The sequence below is a fragment of the Leopardus geoffroyi genome, chromosome D4 (genome assembly GCF_018350155.1).
Source record: "Leopardus geoffroyi isolate Oge1 chromosome D4, O.geoffroyi_Oge1_pat1.0, whole genome shotgun sequence".
Taxonomy (NCBI): Eukaryota; Metazoa; Chordata; class Mammalia; order Carnivora; family Felidae; genus Leopardus; species Leopardus geoffroyi.
Window position 1 is genome coordinate 8,153,456 of NC_059342.1, and position 17,826 is coordinate 8,171,281.

At 39.7% G+C, this 17,826-nt stretch overlaps 1 protein-coding gene across 16 annotated transcripts in view; it reads left to right on the plus strand.

Moving 5' to 3' along the window:
- Window positions 1-17,826, plus strand: part of RFX3 (regulatory factor X3) — a 296,723-nt gene that overhangs the window by 162,024 nt on the left and 116,873 nt on the right. For all 16 annotated transcript variants that reach the window (XM_045468771.1, XM_045468776.1, XM_045468777.1 and 13 more), the window contains one exon: window positions 9,164-9,261. In XM_045468771.1, coding sequence (XP_045324727.1) covers window positions 9,164-9,261 — 98 coding nt within the window. The remainder of the gene's footprint in view (window positions 1-9,163; window positions 9,262-17,826) is intronic.

A 17,826-nucleotide genomic window follows, 5' to 3' on the forward strand; every position in this document is an offset into this window, starting at 1 on the left:
CCAAGTATAACAATAATTCTTACATTTTCCTAACAACTTCTAGTTGCCCGTAGCAACCATGCAGTTTGGTAAAAATTCCTATAAAGCTAAAGTTTCATGTTGAACCCTAGCCCTGTTGAAGAAGTAGGCTTTGTGATGTTTATTGGATTCAGATGTGCTCGATCATTTATTTACTGTAAGTCTACTACGAGAGAAAACGATAGCCCAAAATCTGAGTGTTTCTGAAAAACAGAAGAAGCTACATAGTTTATAAGTGAGAGAGTCAAATAACACAGGGCCAGTGAGTGAGTTTACAATGTAAGTGAACAGATTCCATTTTCTAGGTAAAATGAATGCTGTCATTTAAATTACTACCACCCCGTTTTCCAGTAGTTTAGGTTCACTGCGTTCTTTGATGTGGAAGGGCTTCCTTTCCTAGGAGATCTGTGGTCCTCATTGACTATCGCAGAAGAACTTGGTGAACAAATGTTAAAGATCTAGGGAAACTTCTTGTTTTTCTCAGTAAACCCAATGAGAGAGATTTAAGTGACATTTTTCCCCCCAGTCTGTCCTGTCACTTACCCATGTTCACTGTGATCCTGTTATAAACCTCTTTTACTTGCAAATCATTTTGAACATTCACGATATTTGTAGGGTTCTTTCTTGCAAGATGTAGTAAATAGCCCTGTTGACATCTCCTTTAATTTACTTTTAACCAAGACTAAAGAAAATGGTTTCAGGTTCCTGATTTCTGTTTTCCTTACCTGCGTGTGTTAAGGAAATTAGTTTTTCCCTTACACTCTTTCTTTCCTTGAGCCTTCCCGTCTAGCATACCCACACCGTGCTCTCTCAACTTTATGACTTATCTTTTCTCAGTCCCTTCAGTTCCCGGCAGTTGTACCGGTCCAGAAATACTGAATGAGTTCTGTTACTTCTCTTTCCTCACAAGGTTGCTTTTCTAATTGATTCTCTGCCGCTACTCTGGATGTCTTACTCTTCCCTACTGTCCTTTTATTAATAGCTGTTCCGATGTGGATTCTTTTCCTTCTGTTTCACCTTGGTCACTCACATAGCATCCTGTAACGTCGCTACTCTAATATCCCACGTTTTTAATCCGCTAAGAGCTCTTGCACATCTCTTGTGGGTCTTTTAAAGACATCTTAATGCGGTTTTTGACAGTTCTTGTATAGATCTTCCCTGACTTACGATGGGGTTACATGCACGTAAAACACATCATAAGTCGAAAATATCCTAAGTCAGATATGAGTTTAAGACACCTAACCTACCAGACATCGTTAGCCCAGCCTGCCTTAAATATACTCAGAACACTTACATGAGCCTACAATTGAACAAAGTCCTCTAACACGAAACCTGCTTTCTAAGAAAGTGTTGACTGCTTTAGCATGTAGCATATTGAGTGCACTGAAATTGAAAAGTAGGGGGACGCTTGGGTGGCTCAGTTGTTTAAGCATCCGACTTCGGCTCAGGTCATGATCTCGCGGTTTGTGAGCTCAAGCCCCACATCTGGCTCTGTGCTGACAGCTCAGAACCTGGAGCCTGCTTCGGATTCTATATCTCCCTCTTTCTCTGCCCCTCCCCTGCTCATTCATTCTCTCTCTCTCTCTCTCAAAATAAGTAAGTAAATAAACATTAAAAAAAAATTTTTTTTTTTAAAGAAAAGCAGAATAGATGTTGGGTATGGAATGGCGAATGTATCAGTTTACCCCCATGATCGTGTGGCCGACAGGACTGCAGCCACCCTGCCCAGAGTCACGAGAAAGCATGGTAGCACTTATCTTGAGCCCAGGAGAAGACTGAATTTGAAAATTCAAAGTATGGTTTCTACTGAGTGCCTATTGCCTATTGGATCGTCGTAAGTCTAGGAGGACCGTCTGTGCTAAGGTTCGCAATGTTTGGTCCCAACCAAGTGTATAAGGAATGCTCTTAGAAAGGCAGTGAACATCTTGACAGAAGAAAGACATTTTTACGAAGAAATTACTGTTATTCTTAGCTAACCAATAAGCTTAACAATTAAAAATGATTTCATTTACTATCGAAAAGGATTTGTTTTGAAGTGTGATTCATTTTATTATTATTTTTTTTGCAGCACATCCAAAGCAACATCTTGTATAAATTTGTCCGCAAAATATACCAACTGATTCTGTCGAAATTTTCCTGTGGTTTGTACTTTGTTTTGGTATTCACTTCTTGATAAATAATAAGAATTATAAAAATGTACAAAACTAAGCAAGTTCATGTGTGAATAGTAATAAGAGGTGCTTCCATTTAAATGTGTATCAGTAGGATACAGGGGTAAGTTGCTTAATTCATGTAGTGTCTATGAATGTAAATCTATTGTTGCATATATTTATATTTTAGGGGAGTTTTCCCCCCTTCGTTTGACAGAGAATGTTTAAATTTCTGGTAGAGAATGCTGTAGTTAGACCTCATTACTGCCAACATTCTGGTGTACTAGGTAACCTTTCAGAAATTAGCTCAAGGTCAATTCTATTCATTGAACAGTTCACTATAGAAATAGTTCATTGTTCCTACTAATTCTACCTTGTACATCTCTTTGCAGTTCACATCTTCACCTCTTTGTTGTTCATCACAATTCGAAAGTGGTGAAAAACATTTGTCTTTGGAAATGCAACTGAATTTCTTTTGAGAAAGACAGTGAAGTTCAAAGACAATTAATTTCCTGCAGAATGTATTTGATCATCTTTTTCCTTGCCCCAAGAACTTTGATAGGGTAGGCAGTAAAAGGTGACATTTAATAGACTTCACCAAGATGAATGGAAAATACTCTTACTGGGAATGGTGACGAAATGCTTGTAGGATGCTGGTTTCCCCATCTTTTTTTTTTTTAATTTTTTTTAATGTTTATATTTATTTTTGAGACAGAGAGAGACAGACCCTGAGTGGGGAGGGGGCAGAGAGAGGGAGACACAAGAATCTGAAGCAGGCTCCAGGCTCTGAGCTGTCGGCACAGAGCCCGTCGCGGGGCTTGAACTCAGGAGTTTGTGAGATTAGGACCCCAGCTGACGCTCCACCCACTGAGCCACCCAGTCACCCTGGTATTTTGTCTTTAAAGGACTTTCTCCATTTAATCCAAGTAGTTGAATTTGTTGACATTAAGTTGTCTTTATTATCCATTTTTCTTTTTGTCTTTCGGGTGCATTTCCTCTTTCATTCCTAGTATTCATAGTTTGTCTTCTTTACTTTTCTCCTAAAACTACTTTCATGTTTAAAATTTCATTGATTTTTTTTCTGTTGTTTTTCAGGTGTCTGTTTCATTGATTGTTTGCCCTTTATTTCCTTTCTCCTCCTTACCGAAGTTTAATTTGTTCTTTATTTTCTAGCGTCTTCAAGTTGAAACTTTAGATCTATTACATTGGAGATTTTTTTCCCCTAATAAAAATATGTAAAACTATAAATTTCCCTTGACGCCTAGCTGTACCGCACTCCACAGCTTTCCATGGGTTGTATTTTCATCGTCATTCAACTGCAAATAGTTTTAAATTTCTCTTGTGAGTTTTCTCTCTGTGACTCTGTAGGCTAAAGTGTATTTTTTGTTCTTCATATACATCTTTTGAGTGTTTTCCACATACCTTTCCATCATTGACTTCAAATTGAATTCTTCTTTTGCTCAAAGAATTTACTCTCTGGCTTTAATTCTTTTAGATTTGTTAGGGTTTGTTTTCTTTTTCAGCATTTCAGCTTTCATGCTTCCTACTCACGTACACTCGCAAGTGTGAGTATCTCGCTGCTATTCTGCGGACGCCCGTGTGAAAGCCATTAGGTCAGGTCGGTTGATAACTTGAGTGTCCTTCCTGATTTTCTGTCTTTCTTGTCAACTGTGGAGAGAAGGATGTGGAAATCTCCAGTTGTGACTGTGGGTTGCCTATTTCTTCTTTCAATTCTCTCTGGTTTTGCTTCATGTATTTTGAACTCTGTTCTTAGATGCAAACACAGGATATTTCTTCTTGAGAATTTTATGGATGAAATAGTCCTCTTTATCTTCAGTTATTTTCTTTGTCTGGAAATCTACCTTGGCTGATACTAATAGAACTGCTCCATTTTTCTTATGATTGCTCTTTGCAAAGTTTATCTTTTCTGTATTCTTTTGGGTTTTTTTTTTTTAACCTTCCTGTCTCTGTATGTCTAAAGTGTGTTCTGATGGAGAGCATATAGTTGGGTTTCACACGTCTACCTATTCTGACAATCGAGATTCAAAAGTGGAATATTGACTATGATTATCAATATGGTTGCATTTAATTCTAGCATCTTGTTATTTTTTTCCTATTTGTTCCATTTGCTCTTCCATTTCCTCTGCTTCTGCCTTCTCTTGGATGCATTAAATGTTTTTCACTATTACATTTCATCTCCACTGTTGGCTATACTATTTTCTAAATTTAATATTTGTTCCAGGATTTTTGGTACTTATCGTAGTTTGTCATAACCTGTGTTCATGTAACATTATACCACTTAACATAGAGAATATTACGAAAGCCTATTTTCATTTCCCTCTTCCGTCCTTTGTGCTATTTTAGTGATACGTACATTTCACTTCTACATCTGTGGCGAACTCCATTACACGTTGTTATCATATTTACATAGTCAGTTATATTTTATAGAAATTAAAAGATGAGGAAACAAAGGAGAAACACTTTAATTTGCCTGCAAACCTGTTACATCTAGTGACCCTCATTTCCTTTGTATAGACCCCAGTTTCCATCTGTTTTATTTTTCTTCAGCTCTAAAAACTTCCTTTGTCATTAGCTTCACCGGAGGTCTGTCTGCTGGAGAGGAATTTGCTCAGCTTTTGTCTGAAAAAAGGTTTCCGCTTCATTTTGGTGGGACACCTCCCTGGCTATGGAAGTCTAGGTTGAGATTTTTTCTCCTCACGCCTTTAAAGATGTCATTTGGCTTGTGCATGTGTTATTTCTAACTGGGGATCTTCCACTCCTTCTCATATGTGATGTCCTGTTTACAATGTGTCCTTTACCTGCCTGCTTAAAAATTTGTCTCCTTACAATTGATTTCTAGCACTTTTATTATTTATTTAAAGTATTTTTTTTAATGCTTATTTACTTGAGAGAGAGAGAGAGAGAGGGAGCAGAGTGCAAGCAGGGGAGGGGGACAGAGAGAGAGAAAGAGAGGGAGACACAGAATCCAAAGCAGGTTCCAGGCTCCGAGCTGTCAGCACAGAGCCTGACGCAGGGCTTGAACTCACAAACCGCAAGGTCATCACCCGAACCAGAGTTGGACGCTCAATTGACCGAGCCACCCAGGCGCCCCTATTTCTAACACTTTTAGTGGTGATATACTTTGATGTGGTTTTCTTTGTCTATATATTTGTGTATAGTGAGCTTAGATCTGCATGTTTACAGTTTTAATCAAATATGGAAAAGTTTCTGCTGCTCTTTCTTCAACTTACGTTTTCTGTTCTTCTTCTGTGACTCCAACTGCATTATGTTTGACCATTTCATGTTGTCCCATTGTTCACTGATTCTCTGTTCCTCATTTCTTTTTTTGTCCCTCTTCTTCATGGAAGATAGTTTTTATTGCTAGATTTTCAAATTGGTCTTTGCCTCTGCATTATATAGTCTGCTCTTAAACCCGGTGAGTGAATTTTTCTCTTCAGATATTATGTCTTTCAACTTGTACTTTTCAGTATTCTACTTGGTTCCGCATAGCTTCTTTCTTTTTTTCTCATCATATTTGTGCTTTCCTTTAAATCTTTTCTATTTATACCTATCTTAAAGTCTCTGCCCCTTCCTTTCTTTCATTTCTATATCTGTTTCTTTCTTTTTTTAAAAAATTTTTTTAATGTTTATTTATTTTTTGAGACAGAGAGAGACAGGGCATGAACGGGGGAGGGTCACAGAGAGAGGGAGACGTAGAAACCGAAGCAGGCTCCAGGCCCTGAGCTGTCAGCACAGCGCCCGATGTGGGGCTCGAACTCACGGACCGTGAGATCATGACCTGAGCCGAAGTCAGACGCTTAACCGACTGAGCCATCCAGGCGCCCCTCTATATCTGTTTCTATTGATTGATTTTTTTCCCTCCTATTTGTAGGTCACATTTTCCTGCTTCTTCCCATGTCTAGTCATTTTTTATTGGGTACTAGACATTTTGATTCTTATAGTTTTGTATGTCTGGATTTTGCTGTCTTCCTTTTAAAGCTTTAAACTTTGTTTTGTATAGGCAGTTAAGCGAATCACCTGGATCTTTTCAAGGCTTATTTCTCGGTTTTATTAAGATGGCCCTGAAGTAGTCTTACTCTAGAGCTAGTTAAGCCCGACTACTAGGGCTTTGCTCTTCTGGTGTTTCTACAGAATGCCCTGGATGTTCAATAAGGTCACCTCACTCTGTCTGGTTAGAACCTGAATATCTCTGTGCCCTACACGTGTGCAGTTTCATATTCAGCATCAGACTTGAAGCGATCTCTTTCAGTATTTCTGGATCTCTTTCTCTGCTTAATGCGCTCTCTGCTGGTGCTCCCAAATTTCAGCTGCCCCAGCCTCCCCAGTTCTGATAGCTGTCTCCTCCCCTTAGTGAGATCACAGTGCCCTACTTGGTTCCTCCCTTCCCGCTCAGCAGTCTGGGAAATGCCTCCATTTCAAAAGCTGGGATCGTTAAAGGGTGACCTTGTTTGTTTCTCTACTTTTGAAGGATCACGCTGTTATGATGTCGTTTCTCAAATGACCGAAAACATTGTTTTACATATTGTGTCCAGCTTCCTTCTTGTTTGGTGTGGGGAGGGCATTTCTAATAGTATTTATTTCATCATAGCCAGAATTAGAAGTCCTTCTTCCACATATTGATTGATGTATTTTATATATTATGTATGAAACATAGGAATTCATTTTCATTTTACAATTTCCAAGAGTAATATAAATATGCAGAATAAAAGACGCTAGTTACCTCACCTCTCCCGTCTCATTTTATGTCACTCAACAGAATAACCATTTTTGGGAGTTTGATGTGAATCCTTGCTGTTTGCCTTTATATACTTGTATACATTCATATATGCATGTCCACACAAATTAGATATATGCATATTTTTAAACAAAGAAATTCTGCAAGCTTTGTTTTGCATGTACTTTTTTTACGTGATAACATGTTAGAGCTCTTACATATCAATTTGAATCCAGTTTTGTTTTTTAACATTAGCCATATAGTCTACAGAAGGGTTTTCTTCTAATTTATTTAATCACTCTGCTTTTCAGACATTGAGGTTTTCCCTTCTAACTTTTTGCTCTTATAAACAGTATCTTTTAATAATACTGTCCAGCAACTTTTCCGTAGGTAAATAGACGTAGAAATAGACGAAATCACAGAGTTTGCAAATGGTTTGTCTGTTTGTAAATTGCCTTCCTAAGCAGTTTTTACGTATTTACATTACTCCTAACTACTAGGAGCCAGGCTGTTGGAAGAGATGGTTGCTTCTAGATCTAGGACAGAAAATGTAAGAGATTAAGTCTAGGATATCTTATCACAGCAGAAAGCAAGGGAGGTAAGAAAGATTACTGTGATCGTGTCACGAGATCCAGAATCCGGTTTGAAGGGACTACCATGGGTGAAGAGAAGGGACAATTTACCACTCCCCCTCCCCCCACACCAAAACCCTGGTGTGATTGAAAAACATCAGATATGCTTAACAGCCAAGAATCATGAAGATACAGACCAAACCGCCCCCAAACCACATTGCTTACCTTGGAAGGGAGCGATAAATCCTTATTCTGAGTACTACTAAGAGGAAGAATCGAGTATTTATCTTCTTCCTATACGAACCTTCTTTCAAAGCAACCAGATAATTAATGAGGGGAATTTCTTTATGGAAGTCTACTAATACATGAAGAAGGAATAATAGAATCAGACTACCAAAGTTATAGCCTTTATGAATTGCAAAACTAGCCCTAGGAAACGATCATCAGTGGCTACTAATATTGTCAGGTAAAGCATGAAGAGGATGAGTGGATGTAGCTGACCACACCTGACCCCACCGAGTATATGTCACCCTGCGGGAGGAGAGACAGCCAGTTGTCATATGGCACCTGATGTGACGTGATAGGTAGTACACAGCTTTTCAAATATTGAACCCGTGCAAGGCCCTCAGTCTAACTACCAGTTTATAGGACATACGGGAGATAGAGGAATTTATTAAATGACACCTCAGGGATGCCCTCAGCCAAGTCTTGAATTCTGGAAATTCTACAAGACAAATAATCCAGTTTCTTCAATAAGTAATTGTCAAGGATAAGAAGGATGGGAGATTGTTAGAGATTAGAGGAGAACGATAGGAAATATAAACCAAATATGATATGCAGACCCTGTTTGGATCCTGACTTGAGCAAACCCACGTGCAATTTTAAAATGAAAATGAATTTCTGTGTTACATATCTAATATACAAAATACAGTTTATACATTACAGTTGGGTTTGCTCAAGTTGGAATAGTTAGAATCTAACAATGACTGGATTTTAGATGATATCCTAGAATTGTTAATGTTTTATATGTAATACTAGTATCGTGTTCATGTTAAAAATAGCCCTTCTCTCTCAGAAGCCAAATGAAATCTTTCCCAGTGAAGTGATAAAAATCTCTGCGCTTGCTTTTAAATAATCCTATAAGGGGTTAAAAGGGGAGGGCTGGTAGCAGTTATTTATCTTGATGAGCCCAGGGGGTTTATGGTAGTATTTTTTCTACATTTGAGTGTATGAAATTTACCTTCGTGAATTATTTCATTTTATCTTTTAATTTTTTGGAAGTCGTCTCTATGCCCAACCCGGCGCTCCAACCCATGACCCCGAGATCAAGAGTCGCGTGCTCTGCTGACTAAGCCAGCCAGGTGTCCCGTGAATTTTTTAAATTGAAAAATGAACTTAGCTTTAGCAGACCGACTGAAGAGAACTTCACCAATCATCAAAATAAGTGAGGAGCTTCCAGATTTTTCCACCCTAAATATTTGGAGTACGTACGTCCGCGACCTACACCTGCAGAAATGGTGTAGAATGTATCCAACATAATTGCTTCGGTTGATTTGGACCCAACGTGCACTTACCTTGAAGCTCCTAGGTTTTAACACCCCAGAGAAATCCTTGAGGCCAGTCTAACGCCGTGGCTGTGTGTTCTGTTGTATCTGCTTCTTACGGTGCTCCTAATATTTGTTTTCCAGGTCCAGCAAGTCCAGACCGTACAGCAGGTACAACATGTGTACCCAGCCCAGGTGCAGTATGTGGAAGGAAGCGATACTGTCTATACCAATGGAGCAATGTAAGTGTGTGGGGGGGAGTATTTTCAATTCTCCCGCTTGGTTAGAGAGAAATGGTACTCTTTGACACATCCCACTATTCCCAAATGGTTCCCTTGTTTTCACAGTATTTGTTTTTTTTTTTTTTACCAGAACAGAGTTATTGAGATTAGACTGATGTTTAGAGAATAGTCTGTGTCTGTTAAGAGTGTGTGTTGATTTTCCTTCTCACTTCATCTCAGTGGAATATTTCAAATTATGAAAAGTGTTAGGCCTTTGAATGGTTTTCAATAGGATGACAAATCTGTATACTCCTTGTTGGTGATATCCGTATCTTCTTACTACCTTGTGAAACCTATACTTGTTGTTTTTATAAGTAAGGTGGATTTGTGTATGTTTTTGTCCGTAAACCAATACACAACGAGGACCTTAGTTTTTTGGGGCATTTGTTAAACTCCATAAGAATACCTGATACTCAAATCTGTTTTTCCTGTCTGAACTTGTCCTTGCCCCCTTCCTGTCCGCCCCCTCCTCCCCCTCGAACTCATCACCTTTGCAGCAACAATAATGTAAATTTGTAAGTTTATACCAATTGTGTTTTTCAGCCACTTGGATTAAGATTCAAGATGTTATAGGTAAAGAGACTAAGAACTATTACAGGTCACCAGTATTGGTTTCATTTACCACTTGAGTGTTTATCTGGAATCTGTTGAATCTCTGCGTGTCCCTGAAATGAATTCAAGTTCTCTCATTCTCTTCTGCCCGCCTCCCTTATGTTGGTGTGCCCCAAGTTGAAAACCTATGCTTTCTTTATTCTTGGGGCACCTCCTGGTTTTGTGGGTTCCCAGGACATCAACCTATAACCTCCACAAGGGCAGGGATTTTTGTCCCTGTCTTCTTTTTTTTTTTTCCCACCGCAATAAATCGAACACCAGAAGAGTACATGACGTGTGGCGAGAGTTTGGTTAATGTTACCTCTTGCTATTGTAACAAAACAACTTAGAACCCTAGTTTAACTCTGTACGAGTTTTAGAGTTTTATAGTCGTGACTAAGTCATGACTTTTTATTCTTCTTCCCTGGAAGGTGGGAGGATGGTAATCTCACCCTACTTGTCGTGGGGATTTGAGGAAATACAGTTACAGCAACTAACACAAGGCCTGGTAGACAATAGCCGATAGAAAACTGAAAGCTCTTCACTGATCTTGACTCATTTCTCTGTTCTCATCGCTTTTAGCCACATTCCCGCTGCCTTAACCCCTCCATTACCTATGAAATAAAATTCAGCTCTCCCCCTTGGCATTCACCCCATTCCTTCGTGTCCAGCTTCCTGTCCCACCTGTCCTGGGAACAACCAGCTTTGTGCATCTTTCCCCAGATACTACCCTTACATGCCTGTTTCTGGACATGCGGTTTTCTCTGCCTTCTTTCCAGTCCCCCAACGCGGAGCCTCCTGTGATCTTTATCGACTGATTCATCATCTCCCCCGCCTTGTGACACGGACCCTCACTCTCCACTACAGTTAGTTTGTCCTCTCCCTTTAGGGTATGGACAACACTGTACCCCGACTTTAACTTCCAGCACCGAGCCGGGAAGAAATCTTTCCGAATGGGAACTGTTGTCATTTTGTTGTTTCCTCTACATCTGTTGAGGTGATTGGCACCTAATAAAGGGTCCGTGAATATCTCTGGTCCAGCGAATCTGTAACTCTTTACATATTGTAGACACTGGCTGTTTCTTACCTGTTTGTTGTCTGGGACCAGGGCCTCCTGGATGGAGCCTGCTTTTAGAATCTCTGCCCTACACCCACAGGACTGTTGGCATTTTCGCCAAAAAAAATAGATACACCTGCGTCTATTGGACTTGTATTCTACCAGGGAAAATGTTAGGGGTTTCTAGACACTGCTGGAGGCCACTCAGTTGTATTGTCGTTTCATTCGTGCCTGTGGTTTATCTGTCACGAGAGCCCCAGAGTAAAGGCATCCTAGGCAAAGCCTTCACAAACCACCTCCCCTGCAGTGGAGGGCTAAGTTACTACTCTACTGTCTTATTTCGGTAGCATTTTATCATACATATATTACAGCATCCTGTCAGTGGAGAATCCCAGCAAATCCGGCAAATAGAAGTCTGAAAATATCAGGGCTTTTATTTTAGTCAGGTCATAAGAAGTCCAAAGGTAGCATATTGTGCAAATCATGAGCACGACACGGTGCAAATACAAAGGCTTATTGGAGAAAACCTTACAAGCTGACAGATAGCAGAGGGAGCATAACTGGACCCGGCTACACCATGGGAATTGCTCTGGTAGATGTCTGGCCTCGCAGAGTGAGGTATTTCCAGGGAGCAGGGGTAGTGAGTATGTACTAGGGACAGATGGCTTTCTTAGTGGGGATTGGTGCCTGTGAAACGCTTTGCCATCAGCCTCGTCTTGCAACATGATTAACTCAGATCTGCTGAGCCAATCTAGAGGTAAGCTACCGAAAGACCATAGGAGATGATCCTCTAGAAACATCCAGAACTGTGCTTCCTTTAGTCTATTGCTGACATCAGTTTCGCAGCAATCAGGGCCACAGCAGAATATCAGGGCCACAATTTTCTGGTATGTCTGTGAGATGTCTGCTTCGGTTGCGATCATCATATCTACATTTCAGACAGGAAAAAGAGGGTGTGTGTGTGTGTGTGTGTGTTTATATATTTATATGTGTATATATGTCACACACAAGCACATGGAGGCTTTCCCAGAAACGTCCAGCTCTCTTTTGCTTCTGTCCCTTGCCTTATATCTTAATCGTGTCACAAAGTGGTGGTTAGCTGCAAGGGAGTCTGGGAAGACTGGCCTGTAGCTTCCGTGTGTATGGTAGAAGGCAGCAGGGGAAAAGGGGCAATTGGAACGGGTATTGAGACGGTGTCTAACACAGTTTTTCATCACTGGTCCAAGGTAAGGCGGAGAGATTACTGGTATGTGGCTTCGTGAAAGTTACGCAACCCGCCTCACTGTTTTCATCTATGAAATGCAGATAGTTCTTTTTTCAAAAGCGCTTCGTGTCGCATTGTTATAAATAGGAAACAGTAAACTTCAGTTATTGCTGTAACATTAAGCACTGTGGTTATTCTTTTTATGTTTTCCACTCGTGTTTTTGACCCTGAATTCTCCCTCTTGCCTTGTACATTTTTAAAACTACCCCACCACTGCCGTTAGGGTCATCCACACCATAGGTAGATGCGAGATCGGTGAATTCATTCATTCACAGACCCTTGGAAAAACAACATGTCTAAAGTTGACTTCCTAAAACTACAAAGCCCATTTAGATACAGAAATGATTCCAAGTAAATACCTCATGTCAACATGAATTTTCTATGGCTCACAGACTCAGTTGGTTAGATCATGACTAATGAGGTCTGGGTCGTGAGTTCATTTGCCACAAAGTCCGATTAGCTTCCACCCGGTCTGTGTGGGCTCAGATTGTATCCACATCTCCGGCCAGTCACATCACAGAGTGCGTGAACCCTTGCTGTAGAGAGAGAAGATGCATCTTTAAAAATCCTTCCGTTAAAATTTCAATGTCAGTGCAATTTTTGACCAAGATCCTGTAGCATCATTTTCATATTTACTAAAGACACATTGTCTCGTCAGGAATTGTACTCAAAATTTTAGTAGCTAGGGGACTATGAATATTTATTTCTCAAATATAACAAACTTTTTTTCTCAGCTTAAGCTATTTCAGTCTTTCTATTACTTTGTATGCTGTTATTTGACTATGTACAGTGTTTGTCTCTAAAGTTCATTTTAGAGTCTTGGTATTCCCTCTTTTATTTGCTACACTTGCGTGCATGTTAGGAAAGAGTCCCCCGTATTCTTCTGTTCTATGACACTGAATTAATAGCTGGGTAGCGTTTGACCCCCAACTTGGGCCCCAGTCAGATTCCTATGCCTAGTTTCAGCCAAGGACTTGAGACCACGTTCCAGTGCTGGCTGTTAGAGAATAGTTTTTTATGAAAGGAGGAGCCAGCTTAATTTGCTTTTCCTTCTAATAGTTTTCCCATGAATATTTTTCCAAAGCCTGGATCACAGTCTTGTCTTTTTGTACGGATTCTTAGAATTTACGATCGCTAATAATTTAGAACACTGTAATTAACCCAGCTGGAGAACATTACATACCATGTGGACACGGCCCAGTGCAATTGCTGTTTCTTCACATAGCTAATAAATCCATTTTTTTTTTAATTTTTTTTTTTTCAACGTTTATTTATTTTTGGGACAGAGAGAGACAGAGCATGAACGGGGGAGGGGCAGAGAGAGAGGGAGACACAGAATCGGAAACAGGCTCCAGGCTCCGAGCCATCAGCCCAGAGCCTGATGCGGGGCTCGAACTCACGGACCGCGAGATCGTGACCTGGCTGAAGTCGGACGCTCAACCGACTGCGCCACCCAGGCGCCCCAATCCATTTTTTTTTTTAATGGAATGATTGTTTTTTCTCTCCCTACTCTCTTTTTTGACTCCTGTTCCCCCCCTCCCCCGCCAGTGACTCCTTCATCGTGTTAGTCAAAATGGAAATAAAGACATCATACTATATCATGGCCAAGTTAAGAGTCTTTTTTGAAAAATGTTTTTAATTTTCAAGGATTTTCATGTATCGCTCACTCTTTGAAGCTTGTCTACTGTTTAGAGAAGATCAGTGTTCTGAAATGACAGTGTCTTTGTTGTATGCATATCTGTTGCAGTAAGAAAAGACTGGAGGAGGCCTTCTCTTAATCTTCCTGTTTAGATTATAGATTTCTCATCAACCCCGATACAGAATTTTATAAACTGCGTTTCACAGAATGTTATTCCTATAAAAGTGTTCCGTGCTTTTCATAAGCAGGAAAACACTGCAAAGGCCTTTCTTTTGAGAACTCTAAATTTCTTTCTTTTCTTTTTTTTTTTTTTTGAGAACTCTAAATTTCTTTTTTTTTTTTTTGAGAACTCTAAATTTTTTTTTTGAGAATTCTAAATTTCTTTCTTTTTTTCTTTTTGAGAACTCTAAATTAATTTCTTTCTTTCTTTCTTTCTTTCTTTCTTTCTTTCTTTCTTTCTTTCAGGAACTCTAAATTTCTATTAGTCTTCTGAAGGCTCTGAGAAGTCCTCTGAGAAGAAAGGCAGTGTATTAAAAACTGAACCTCAGAATTCTTTTACCTTGAATAACATGCAGTCATATCACATGGTATACTTTGAGAGGTTGTACATTAATATATTGACACTGAGCAGATTTATTTAAAATCCCTAAGCGTGCGTAGAGGACTAAATTTTAAAAAGTCACTTCTTGAAAATCTTACAGTTGGTGCATTTTCCAAAGCCACTTCAATTCTTCTTTTCGTGTACTTTTAAAATGATTAATAAGAAACCTTAAAAGGGATACTCTTCAAGTTCCTTCTTTGTCTCTTGGTTCCAGGTAAGATTGTGCTTTCTTAGGAACATTTAAATGCTTCCTACTCTGAAGAACTGGGGTGTGGAATTTCTGTAATTGAGATTGAGAGGGTGTTTTCTTCATGTATGCTTCTCCTGATATGCACACGCAAATTGCTCTAGGATCTGGTTTGCCATTTGGGTTTCAGGAAGTATATCGCTGATAACTTAGGAAGTTCTTGGAGAGAGAACTGCCTCCCTGAGGCCTCTCTCCAGTTAGAGATGGGCCCATTTCATAAATAACATAAAAATTCCCCTCTTTTCAAAGAAAGCAGACTTTCAAATATGGCTTCCACAATGTCAGCAGTGGGAAGGTCATGGAGATCATTTATTCTAACCCTTACACCTTACAGATGAGTAAACAGAGGCCCTGACAGGTTGCCCAGCTAGTGTCTAGGGTTCCTATTTTCTGACCTTCAGTGCATGGTTGGTCCTTTCCAATGATCTGTAAGTAAAGGTCTTTTGATCCTGAGTCATTTGGGAGATTGGAGGGAAGGCCAGTTACATGATTGTGTGTCTTACTGTAGATAGATGGTTGAACTTATGATACTTTTTATTCTTTAAAACTTAGAATCTGTTGTTATTCATATGAAAATCTTTTTGTGTTTATTTAAAAAATTGTCTTACACTTGTACAGTTACATTTATTTCATACATTTAAAATGTTATTTGGATATTCATAAAATGTATAGAAAAGTCCATACTTAATGATTTTTCAACATCAAATACTTGAGTTAAATAGTTTGCAAGACAAAGGCTATTATCTGGCTGTCCTGCCTATATCCCTTTTTGTTATTTTTCATTAGTAGAAGTGAAATGATGCACATTAAGGGTAATTTGCTCTGTGATATTTTATATCCACTAGATTGATGTCCAGAATAGTTCTAGACCATAACACTTGGAAGAGTGTAGACACTTAACTTTTCTCCTCCTCTCCCCTTCCCTCCTTTTATTAAAAAAGGAAAACATGAAAGAAATCCACCTGCCCTTTTTTAGGTGTAGAACCAAATTGCGTTACCAATTTTCTTAACGGAAACTGCAGATACCCACGTTCTAAGATTTCTCCTACTGGCTACATTGTAACCTCAGACAAACAGCATTTGTGTGGCCAGATTTCCTAATCTGTGGAATGGAATTAATAATTAAAATCGTTGCTTAATAACCAGGTCAGGTACGGGATTGGGAGGGAGTAATGAGGGAAATGGGATATGGGATAATTAGTATTGTCTGAAAAAAATATCGCTTTTCGTATAGGTACTCTACTCTTGTAGAACTAACTGCAAAAGTAAAACTTGATAAAAAAAAATCTCTACTTAAGCTGTATTTGGAAGCTGGAGTGAGAAATCTTTGTTGAAGGCGTATGTTTGTAAAGGGTATGTATTTGGGAATCATGGTGTTGTGCCTCACAGGGAGGCTAATTAATGTCTTTTATTATATGAGTATAATCCCTTGGCTATCAAAAGTCTGAGAGTGGTTCACAAAGGCTGAGCTGTAATGACCAGAAAGAAGGTTCTAGAAAGGACAGCACCAACACATCTTAGTCCGGCGCTCAGCAGTAGTCAGGCTAATAGACCTGCCTCCCACAGAGTGCTCGGAAGCCCCGGACTGCCTTCAGTTCCACAGCAGGCCTGACTCAGGGTACGAAGCACCGCCTGTCTGCCTCGACTTAGCGCTCTGGCCTCAACAACACACGTACCTGCTTTAACTCCTTTTGTCCATGTTTCAAAGTGTTCCATCTCTGACAAATGCCTGGTCTCTCTCTTCTTCTTCATACTAAAACCTCTCAGGATTGGCCACATATTCTTCAGGCTGGCTTTCTTCTCCACATTACCATGAAATTGCACTTGTCAAAGTCATCGGTGACCTCCAGCTGTTAAGTCTAATAGACATTCTTCTAGATGAAATTTCCTTCATCTCAAACAGCCAACCCCACCACCTATTCATTCTCTCCTTGAATCACTATCTCCTTTTGACTTTTCTGTTTTTTTTTCTTAATTTATTTTTTTAACGTTTATTTATTTTTGAGAGAGAGACAAAGAGAATGCGAGCAGGGGAGGGGCAGAGAGAGAGGGACACACAGAATGTGAAGCAGGGTCCAGGCTCTGAGATGTCAGCACAGAGCCCGACACGGGGCTCGAACCCACGGACTGTGAGATCATGACCCGAGCCGAAGTCGGACGCTTAACCAACTGAGCCGCCCAGATGCTCCTCCTTTTGGCTTTTCTGACTGTATTCTTCTGTTTTCTTCCTATCTTGTTGGGTCTTCTTCATTCTTATTGTGGGCCAAATAATTTTTCTATGGCCTAAGTTCTGTGTACTTTCCCCCACTGGGGGAAAGTGGTCTCTAACAGAGAGGACATTTCTTTCCCGACACTTAATGGCTATCCATCATTCTCATGCCCGTTTTTAAGTTACCTAACCTTTGCCCCTCCCCCACCAGAATGTCAGTTTCATGTGGTTAATTACCTTGGTTTTGCTCCCCATTCCTTACCTAATAACCTAGAACAGTCATAGTCATACGTGATAGGTGTCCAATCTATATTTGTTGAAGGAATTCAGTAAAAGGTAGCATTTAATGACGTGTAACACAAGAACAGTCTACTTGTTTTTTTTTGTCTTGTTTACTTTTTTATTTTCTTTGTTTGTGTTCCGAATTTTTTCTTTCTTTTAAGATTTATTTTATGGAAGTGCAGCTGACACACAACGTTACATTAGTTTCAGACGTACAAGGTGATTCAACATCTATCTGTTGTGACGCTCACCACCAGTGTACCTACCATGTGTCACCATATAGTGCCGTTACAGTATCACTGACTGCATTCTCAGTGTTGTACCTTTTATTCCTATGATCCATTAAACTGGAGGCCTGGATCTCCCACTCCCTTCCCCCGTTGTGCCCAGTCCCCCACCCCCTTCCCTTCTGGCTACCATCCGTTTGTTCTCTGCATTTGCGTCTGTTTTTGCTTTTTGGTTGTTGTGTGTTTTCAATTCCACACATAAGTGAAATCATGTGGTATTTGTCTTTCTCTGTATGACTTACTTCACTCAGCATAACACCCTCTAGGTCCATCCGTGTTGTTGCAAATGGTAAGATATCATTCTTTTTAAAGGCTGAGTAATATTCCATTGTGTATATATACCACTTCT